The sequence below is a fragment of the Magnolia sinica genome, chromosome 19 (genome assembly GCF_029962835.1).
Source record: "Magnolia sinica isolate HGM2019 chromosome 19, MsV1, whole genome shotgun sequence".
NCBI lineage: Eukaryota > Viridiplantae > Streptophyta > Magnoliopsida > Magnoliales > Magnoliaceae > Magnolia > Magnolia sinica.
The window spans coordinates 32,177,211-32,188,505 of record NC_080591.1 but is presented as its reverse complement, the minus strand read 5'-3'; the positions used below and the strand labels follow the sequence as shown (position 1 = coordinate 32,188,505).

At 45.3% G+C, this 11,295-nt stretch overlaps 1 protein-coding gene across 1 annotated transcript; it reads left to right on the top strand.

The window, feature by feature from the left end:
• Positions 1-3,458: 3,458 nt before the first annotated feature.
• LOC131234967 (cytochrome P450 77A2-like) lies at positions 3,459-5,293 on the top strand. Its single transcript, XM_058231992.1, has one exon. The coding sequence runs from the start codon at positions 3,513-3,515 to the stop codon at positions 5,076-5,078; it is 1,566 nt and encodes a 521-aa protein (XP_058087975.1). The 5' UTR covers positions 3,459-3,512; the 3' UTR covers positions 5,079-5,293.
• Positions 5,294-11,295: the final 6,002 nt, after the last annotated feature.

Genomic DNA, 11,295 nt, shown 5'->3' with positions numbered 1-11,295 from the left:
GACTTCTCATTTGCATAACTGTTCTGTATTACATATTCTGATATTGATTGACTCATGGACTTATCAGTATTTTCGCTTATTCTGATATCGTATGATTCATGATCTTACCTTTATTTTCGATAGTGTATGATTATGGCATTGTATTGAATACTTGGCACTTACCTTACCCACACACTTACACCACTCTTTAAGTTTTCTATAAGCTTATGCACAATAGATGCGTGCAGGTGGCGTTAGGTTGTAGCAGCGTTGAGCTTGGAGAGTGTAGTGGTCTTCTGGAGCTTTGATTTTGACATATGTATTTCTCTTTCAGCATTGTATTTAAATGTTAATATTAGTGGATATGTGATTATGATGTCGCCTTTATGATTTGGGTATACTTGTGTTTATGCTTCTTATGAGACAAATGTACGCTGAAAAATTCTCTTTGTAGGATCCTAGGATCAGAATCTGGCGTATATGCGCTGGGAGCCAAAAATGGGGTACTACGGAGGTTATTTTCACTGGATTCGGCGATCGAGGTTCTTGTGAGTCCAATCTCCGAATTTGGGGTGTGACAGAAGATGATATCATAGCATAACTTGGAAATACCTTAATATAACATTACATATCTGCTGATAGTTATCCTACACTATATGATTGTTGAGAACTTAGAATGATTAGATCCCCGAGTTTGAATAACTTAGAGATTTTCTGATATAGCTCCCTACCGTTGAGATTAAGGTTACATAGTATCCCTGATTTGATCGTTTCTAATCCAGGATCCGATGTTCCGTAAGGTCATCTTAGTATTGATAAGGTGTTTTAGGAGCAAGAGGCTAAGATTCCTGGGCGTTGTCCCCATCTCCTAAATGTTTGATTATGTTGGAATGTTGTGTTCTGATAGGATTTCCCTTCCTTGGTGAGCTCTGTATTGGTTGTGTTCTAGTTTAAATTTTAAGGATGAAATTTTTATTAGGTGGGAGAGCTGTAAGGCCCGTATCCTAGCCCGTACTGTTTCGTAGGCTTCCACGGTCCCCTCGGTCAAATTTCGGTGACCCGTCATCTGTTACCGTCATTTACGTACGATCCTGAGTCGTGTCCCGTATGTCGGAGTCAGCGCGACCCGAGACTTATACCATTGCGACCGTACTGTCGTCGCGGTTCCGACGCCGCATCTCGCACGCTAAGGCGATACCCAGGTCAGAAGATGTGGGCCCGCGTTCAGTTCAAGTAAAACGCCGCGCGTTGCAAGAATTGAGGAAATCTCTATGACACATCCCATCACTCACATCAATCAAGTACACATCACTCCCATCACTCACACCCATCCCTAAGTACAACTACCCATCCCTAAAGTCAACTCTCCCCATCAGCCATCACTCACTCACCATCTCTCTCCCATCACCTCTCTCTCTCTCTCTCGTTCTCTCTTTCATTCTCCAAAGCAACCCCAAGGGAGAGTGGACGTCCATGGCTTCTAAAGAGAGGAGAGCTTTGTGTGACCCACCTTCCTACCTCCCATCTCCACCATCTAAAGTCCATCTCGACCGTTGAATCACATCCCTTGGAGTTCTAGATCACATTGGCGAAAGGAGAAAGGTGAGATCAAAGGTGAGTGTTCATTTCATTTGATTTTGATGTAGGGTCCACATGATTTGGGACCCACTTGATGTATGCATCGTATAAGAAGGGCCCATAGTGGCGGGGTTCGTCCATCTATCTCATCGCACGTCTCTCTCTCTCTCTCTCTCTCTCTCTCTCTCTCTCTCTCTCCCTCTCCTTTTCCCATATTCCATGGCCCACCTAGTGTATGTGTCTATGGCCCACCATGATGTATCATATCCATGCCATCTACCCATGGGACCGACCTTGCTGGACTGTCCAGCGGGTAGGACTGCTGCCTGTCCGTCTAGACAGGTCTGGATGAAAGGATAACACACATAGCAGCTTGTACCCAAGCTGGTGGGCCCCACGTGGACCCACCTTGATGAATAGTATATACACGTCATCCATCTAGCATCCAGGGAAGCTGGACGTGTTCACTGGAGTGTGAACCGACAGTGAGGTGTACTCACATTAAAAAGGTTGTTTACCTTTAAGCTTTTTGAGTGGGCCACTCCTACAAGCCCCACCTTGATGCAAGGATTAAATCTACGCCGTCCATCCTATTCCTCTCCCCATTTTAGACGTTGAGCCAAAATATGAGGCCAATCCGATTGTCGGATGGGCCATACCATAGGAAATAGTGGTGTTACTGTTAAAATTCACCTTGATGCTTCTTCATACTAAAACACATCGCATATTGGGCTCATTTGGTCGATCATGAGCCGTAGAATCTAATGGGTGGAGTGGATCCACTTGATGCGGGTCCCACCTAGGGAAAACTACAGAAAAACATGAATTTATAATTTAAAAAAAAACAAGTAGTAGACGCTGTTACTGCCATCCAGAGGACGGCGCAGCAGCGCCCTCTGCGCTATGGATGGTGGCCAGGGACTGTGGGTCCTAGCCGTTGCACCACTGTGATGTGTTTTGAACATCAATATCGTGCATTGATGGGCCCCCTTCTAGTTGTGGGCTGCCCCAAACATCAGCCGCATGTGGGACTCAGGTGGCCCACACGGCAGGAAACAGTAGGATTGGACGTCTATCATTGAAACCCTTTATAGGTCACAGAAGTGTTGGATCATTATGAAATTTGTTTTCCTCTCTATCCAGGTCTGTGTTACCTTATTTATAGATTGGATGGAAAATAAACTTGATGGTGGGACCCACTTGGGACCCACCTGTGATGGGATTAGATTGGCAGGTGTACCACACACTAGCCTATAGCTGTTGTTGAAGAAGCAACTCCCTATTGAAGTGGTGTCACCATGTTCTGTGGCCCCACCATGATGTATGTGTTGTATCCACACCGTCCATCTATTTGGAGATATCATTTTAGGGCATGATCCAAAGAATGAGGCAGATCAAAAGCTCAATTGGACCCAGCACAGAAAGCAGTGGGGACAGTGATGCCCATCGTTCAAACCTTCATAAGGCCCGCCATGATGTTTATTTGAGATCCAACCTATTTATGAGTTTAAAAAATGACATAGAATAAGGGAGAACACAAATATCAACTTGATCGAACACTTTTGGCTCTAAAAAGTATTTAAGGGTAGTCGTCCAAACCCCACTATTTTATGTGGTGGGGTTCTCTTAAGCTTTTAATGTGCCTCATTCTTTATCTCATGCCCTAAAACGATCTCTCCAAATGGATGGATTGGGTGGAAACAACACATACATCGTAATTGGGCCCACAAAACGTCGTGACGTAACTTTACCAGCACAGGTTCAGTAGCTTATCGGCATCTCCCTCTATCTCTCGTTCTCGTGTTTGCATTTACCCTCCTAATATGGGTAGTTAAAAATAAGAATAAATGTCCAACTGCATTTGCCGCCAGATTGTTATTAAATTCACTACTCCCTCCCATCCAATCTCTTGCATACACTCACACACACACACACTCTCTCTCTCTCTCTCTTTCATGGCTTCTTTCTCTCCTTCCTGGGAGAATTTCCCTTCTTCCTATAAACATCTCTCCTTTACTTTCATTGCATTCCTGGTGTCAGCCCTCATTCTCTTCTTCTCACGGAAATCCAAACCCAAGTCACTCAACTTGCCCCCCGGCCCGCCTGGATGGCCCATCGTAGGCAACCTCTTCCAAGTGGCCCGATCTGGCAAGCAGTTCATACACTACGTCCGCGATCTCAGCCCAATCTACGGCCCCATCTTCACCTTAAAGATGGGTGCCCGGACTTTGATCATCATCTGCAACCCCGATTTGGCCCACGAAGCCCTCATCCAGAAGGGCCCGGCATTCGCAAGTCGACCTCCCGAGACCCCAACTCGTAGAATCTTCAGCTGCGACAAGTTCACTGTCAATTCCTCAGTCTATGGCCCTGTCTGGCGATCTCTCCGTCGCAACATGGTCTCGAACATGCTCAGCACGACCCGCATCCGTGGATTCCGTGGGGTCCGGGAATCAGCCATGGACCGGTTCATCGAGCGCTTAAGATCCGAGTCTGAGTCAGCTCATCCCGATTCAACTCCTGGCTCGGTTGAGGTTCTGAACAACGTCCGCTTCGCCGTGTTTTGCATTCTCCTGTCAATATGTTTCGGCCTCGACATGGACGAGAAAACGATCGTGAAAATTGATCTGGTCATGAGGAAAGTGCTAATCGCGCTCATGCCTAGGATTGATGATTATCTGCCCCTCCTGAGACCGTTCTTCACGAAGCAGCAGAAACAAGTATTGGAGGTCCGCGACGAGCAAATCCGGACGCTTGTCCCTTACATCAACCAACGTCGGTTGGAACTCAAAGAACCGTCGCCTGACAAGAAATCTGCATCATTCGCATACCTCGACACTCTCTTCGATCTCAAGATCGAAGGGCGGACGTCGGTACCAACCGACGCCGAGCTCGTGAGCCTCGTCTCTGAGTTCCTCAACGGCGGGACGGACACGACTGCAACCGCAATCGAGTGGGGTATCGCGCGTCTGATCGACCAACCTGATATCCAAACGAAACTCTACCAAGAGATCGTATCGGTTGTAGGAGATAGAAAAGTAGAAGAGGAGGACGTGGACAAGATGCCATATCTTAATGCCTTCACCAAGGAATTATTACGAAAACATCCTCCCACGTTCTTCGCCTTGACCCACGCAGTCATAGAGCCAACTACATTGGGCGGCTACGATATCCCCAAAAACGCTGACGTGGAGTTCCATCTACCGTCCATGTCCGAGGACTCGAAACGATGGTCCGATCCGAAGCGTTTCGATCCCGAAAGGTTCATATCCGGCCACGAAGATGCCGATATGACGGGCGTTACAGAGATCAAGATGATGCCGTTCGGCGCCGGCCGTAGGATCTGCCCAGGCCTGAGCATGGCCACACTCCACATCAATCTAATGGTGGCGAGGATGGTGCAGGAATTCGAGTGGTCCAACGTGGACCCCACCCGGCGCACATTAGACTTCAGCGAGAAGCTTATATTCACGGTCGTGATGAACACACCGTTGCGTGCGGTTATCAAGCCGAGGAAGTGAGAGGCGGTGTTGGTTGGTGGCCGGAATCTGACGCCGGTGGCAGGATCTGACACCGCAGACCGAGTTCCGGACATGGATAGGGAATATTTTTCTTTATTGCTTTTACAAAGAAATGCTAGTGATACTCAAGCGAGTGCATTTTCTTCAATGCGCCTCTCGCACGTGGAAACTTGATGCGCATGTGAAAGATCCAAGCTGCTCCTCATCGGGGCGCCCTGTATAGATCCCATAACTTGGGCCGATACCATCGATCAATGAGTAGCCACACGTGTACTGAATGTAGACCGTCACAATTTCTTTTACGTGTGACCTAGATGATGATTAAATCAGCCTTTTTTTTTAAAGCAAAAAGCATAGACAGGGTAAGAGGCCCATGTGATGAGCGGCTTGGATCTTGTACACGCGTGCAAGAATGGCACGTACGAAAGGCGAGTACTAAAAAAGTGCTCTCGTTTGTCGGGGAGTAGAGATGGCTGGGCCCTAGCATTTATATGAGCCTTGTAAGTTCTTTATTATCTTGAGGTTTATAGTTGGGGTGGTGTGCTTCTTCTTCTTCTTGCTTTTAGTTTTCTTTGTTGGGTAAAAGCGACGCGTTTGGTGGGATTGATATAAAGGTCAGCATTTTTATGGGGCTCATCCACCAACTTGTTTTAATTATCGTTGATGTTTCTTAATAAATAAATAAATAAAAGATTTATGTTAAGTGCTTTGGAAATATATGAACATTTGCCCTGGTGGATACTTGAATGGATGTGATGGATATAGGGCACATCTAGTGTCTTGATTCATTGAGGGCCCAACCACGTGAATTGGTTGGGATAAGGACTAGACAATGAAGATGATTTAGTGAGCTGTTTGTCATGTGAGCCAGCAGCATTTGTTAGAGAGCCTGCCTATTTATCAGTAGGGCATGTTTTAAACTTGCCATGCGAGAAATTTCCGACTGTACGACCCATTTATGGACTATTGCCGCGACGAAGCCCACCTCAATTTTCTGTCCAAGAATAAGCCCCGGATGTACGGACGCCTTCCAAAAGGTCGAAAATGCCCCTAGTTTTTCCTTCGAGCGGATCGGCTGGTGCTCGAGGACGAGCGCTGACGCTCCTCGAACTCCGAGTTGTACGAACGGTTCAAAGGAGATCAACGTTACATGGGCCCAACAGTTATGTATTTATAATATCCACAACGTTCATCAATATTTTGAGATCATTTCGGAGCATTATCCAAAAACAAAAAAAAAAAAAAATCATATCCAAAGATCAACTGGACCACACCACAAAGAGTAGCAGAAAATTGATTTTCACCGTTGAAACTTTTGTAGGGCCCACCATAACATTTATTTTCCATCCAATCTATTCATAAGGTCACAGAGACCTAGATGAAGAGGAAAAACAAATTTCGTAATGATCCAAAACTTCCGTGACTCCTAAAAGGGTTTTAACGGTATACGTTCAATTCCCCACTGCCTTTTACAGTGTGGTCCACTTGATAGTTAGATCTATCTTATTTTTCGTCTCAAGCCTTAATATGAGCTCGCCAAATAGATGTGCAGTTTGGATATAACACAGACCTCATGATGGGACCCACGAAAACAATACTGGAAACAAAAATGCCGCCTGAGTATGGCAGATTTATTTATTTATTGTTTGTTTTTTTTTTTTTTTTTTTTATTTTTATATTTTACGGGGAGAACTTTTTCTCCCTTACATTTTTCTCAAAAACATAAATATGTAAATATGTATATATAAGTATATAAAAATATTTTTCTATCTCTTAATTCATTTCCTTGCCTATTTATTTAACAAGCATATCTCCTAAACTAGAATGAGTAACTTAATGTACCATATATGATTTTGGGTAGGAGAGGCTAAGTTAACCAACCAACATAGTAATTTTTCAAGATTTCATTGGGTCGATGGTTAAAAATCTACTTCACGGTCAATACGCTTCACTTCACGGCCATTTCCAGTCACCTCGTGGTCATTTCACTTCACTTCACCGTCATTTCCATGCATTTGACGGTCATTCCCAGTGATTCCGTGTTGATTCACGGTTAATTCGACGCACTTCACGGTCAATTCACTTCACTTCACGACCATTTCCACGCACTTCGCGGTCAATTCATTTCACTTCACTGTCATTTCCATGCATTTTACAGTCATTCCCAGCGATTTCGTGTTGATTCAAGGTCAATTCGACGAACTTCACGGTCAATTCACTTCACTTCACGGCCATTTCCACGCACTTCACGGCCAATTCACTTAACTTCACCGTCATTTCCATGCATTTCACGGTCATTCCCCGCGATTCCGTGTTGATTCACGGTCAATTTAATGCACTTCACGGTCAATTCACTTCACTTCACGGCCATTTCCACGCACTTCGCAGTCAATTCACTTCACTTCATGCCCATTTCCATGCATTTCACGGTCATTCCCGGCAATTCCGTGTTGATTCATGGTCAATTCGACGCACTTCACGGTCAATTCACTTCACTTCACGGCCATTTCCACGCACTTCGCGGTCAATTCACTTCACTTCACCGTCATTTCCAAGCATTTCACGGCCATTCCTGATGATTCCATGTTGATTCATGGTCAATTCGACGCACTTCACGGTCAATTCACTTCACTTCACGGCCATTTCCATGCACTTCACGGTCAATTCACTTCACTTCACCATCAATTCTATGCATTTCACGGTCATTCCCGGTGATTCTGTGTTGATTCATGGTCAATTCAATGCACTTCACGGTCAATTCACTTCACTTCATGGCCATTTCCACGCACTTCGCGGTCAATTCACTTCACTTCACCGTCATTTCCATGCATTTCACGGTCATTCCCGGCAATTCCATGTTGATTCACGGTCAATTTGAGGCACTTCACGGTCAATTCACTTCACTTCACGGCCATTTCCATGCACTTCGCGGTCAATTCACTTCACTTCACCGTCATTTCCATGCATTTCACGGTCATTCTCGGCGATTCCGTGTTGATTCACGGTCAATTCGACGCACTTCACGGTCAATTCACTTCACTTCACGGCCATTTCCACGCACTTCGCGGTCAATTCACTTCACTTCACCATCATTTCCATGCATTTCACGGTCATTCCTGACAATTCTGTGTTGATTCACGGTCAATTCGACGCACTTCACGGTCAATTCACTTCACTTCAAGGCCATTTCCATGCACTTCGCAGTCAATTCACTTCACTTCACTGTCATTTCCTGCATTTCACGGCCATTCCCGGCGATTCCTTGTTAATTCATGTTAAATTCGATGCACTTCCCAGTCAATTCACTTCACTTCACGGCCATTTTCACACACTTCGCGGCCAATTCACTTTACTTCACACCCATTTCCATGCATTTCATGGTCATTCCCAGCAATTTCGTGTTGATTCACAGTCAATTCACTTCACATCACGGTCATTTCCATGCACTTCGCGGTCAATTCACTTCACTTCACCGTCATTTCCATGCATTTCACGGCCCTTCCTGGCGATTCCATGTTCATTCACGGTCAATTCGAAGCACTTCACGGTCAATTCACTTCACTTCATGGCCATTTCCACGCACTTCATGGTCAATTCACTGAACTTCCCAATCATTTCCATGCATTTCACGGTCATTCCCGGCAATTTCGTGTTAATTCACGGTCAATTCGACGCACTTCACGGTCAATTCACTTCGCTTCACGGCCATTTCCACGCACTTCACGCTCAATTCACTTCACTTCACGCCCATTTCCATGCATTTCACGGTCATTCCCGACAATTCCGTGTTGATTCACGGTCAATTCGACGCACTTCACGGTCAATTCACTTCACTTCATAGCCATTTCCACACACTTCACGGTCAATTCACTTAACTTCACAGTCATTTCCATGCATTTCACGGTCATTCTCGGCGATTCCGTGTTGATTCACGGTCAATTCGACGCACTTCACGGTCAATTCACTTCACTTCACGGCCATTTCCACACACTTCGCGGTCAATTCACTTCACTTCACTGTCATTTCCATGCATTTCACGGTCATTCCCGACAATTCTGTGTTGATTCACGGTCAATTCGACGCACTTCACGGTCAATTCACTTCACTTCACGGCCATTTCCAGGCACTTCACAGTCAATTCACTTCACTTCACCGCCATTTCCTGCATTTCACGGCCATTCCCGGTGATTCCTTGTTAATTCACGTTAAATTTGGCGCACTTCACTGTCAATTTACTTCACTTCACGGCCATTTCCACACACTTCGCGGTCAATTCACTTTACTTCACACCCATTTCCATGCATTTCATGGTCATTCCCAGCAATTCCGTGTTGATTCACGATCAATTCGACGCACTTCACGGTTAATTCACTTCACATCACGGCCATTTCCACGCACTTCACGGTCAATTCACTTCACTTCACCATCATTTCCATGCATTTCACGACCATTCCTGGCGATTCCATGTTGATTCACGGTCAATTTTGACGCACTTCACGGTCAATTCACTTCACTTTATGGCCATTTCCACGCACTTCGTGGTCAATTCACTTAACTTCACACCCATTTCCATGCATTTCACGGTCATTCCCGGCAATTTTGTGTTAATTCACGGTCAATTCGATGCACTTCACGGTCAATTCACTTCGCTTCACGGCCATTTCCACGCACTTCACGCTCAATTCACTTCACTTCACGCTCATTTCCATGCATTTCACGGTCATTCCCGGCAATTCCATGTTGATTCACGGTTAATTCGATGAACTTCACGGTCAATTCACTTCACTTCACGGCCATTTGAACGCACTTCACGGTCAATTCACTTCACTTCACCGTCATTTCCATGCATTTCACGGTCATTCCCGACGATTCCATCTTGATTCATGGTCAATTCAACGCACTTCACGGTCATTTCAACGCACTTCGCGGTCAATTCACTTCACTTCACGCCCATTTCCATGCATTTCACGGTCATTCCCAGCGATTCCATGTTGATTCATGGTCATTTCCATGCATTCCGTGTTTTTCGTTGCTGACAGATGTCTTAACTATGTCAATGAGGGTTCGATGACACTGAACCGGCTTCAATGTCATTGAAACCAGTTCGACGACATCGAAGTCGGTTGATGCCATCGAGTATTTTTCGGATTTTCGCCCCTGCTCGCTGGACATATTTTGTCATTTTGTCATGCCCATTTCCATGCATTTCACGGTCATTCCCGACGATTCCATGTTGATTCACGGTCATTTCCACGCATTTCACGGTCAATTCGCTTCACTTCACGGTCCATTCCGCCGATTCCATGTCACTTTTGCAGATGATGGCCTTCCTTGTCGCACTCTTTCGTCCATTAACATCTCCTGCACCCCCTTTTGTATGTAAATTATGCTCCTTGCTAGGCAGATGGTGGCCCACCTCCTCTACTTGGAATCCTTCACCAAAACATGATGGCGACCCTTTATCTTTGAATCGATGGAGTAACATACCCTCCAGTAGATTACCATTTCCTCCCGCCCCTTCAAAAAAATCAAGACTCTTGATTGGTGGAATAACATATCCTCTAAATCACTACCATCTCCTCCCCCTTCATACAAATAGAGATTCTCAATTGGAAGATGGTAGCCCACCTCCTCCACTTCAGATCCTCCACCAGATGATGAAACTGACCCTTTCTCTATTGATGAAAATGATGTCTCCAAATTGGCATAGAAATGAGAAGCTTAAGTGGGCCACATGATAGAAAACAGTGGAGATTGAATGCCATCAAAATGGAAAATAGTCGGGGTCAACCAGGTATGACCCGGTCAACCCTAACTCACTGGACAGTTACCCGGTTGATCGGGTTGTGACCCGGTCGACCCCATTTATGTGAATTTTATGTAAATGGGGTCGACCGGTTAATTGTCCAGCGAGTTGGGGTCGACCGGGTTAGACCCGGTCGATCCCAACTGTTTTCCATGGTGATGACATTCAATCTCCACTGCTTTCTATCATGTGGCCCATTGAGCTTTGGATCTACATCATTTTTGGGTACATGAGAGTGAAGTGAAGGGAATTGACCGTGAAATGCGTTGAATTGGCCGTGAAGTGAAGCGAAATGACCGTGAAATGAAGTGAATTGATTCCTTAACCACTCTACCATAACATTCTTTTATCTAAGCTTAGATTCTTTTAGCTAAGTTTAACCACAACATTCTGTGGCTAAGTTAAAGAAGT

Coding starts and splice junctions, on each gene's coding strand:
- LOC131234967 (XM_058231992.1), top strand. CDS start 3,513: ATGGCTTCTTTCTCTCCTTCCTGGGAGAATTTCCCTTCTTCCTATAAA.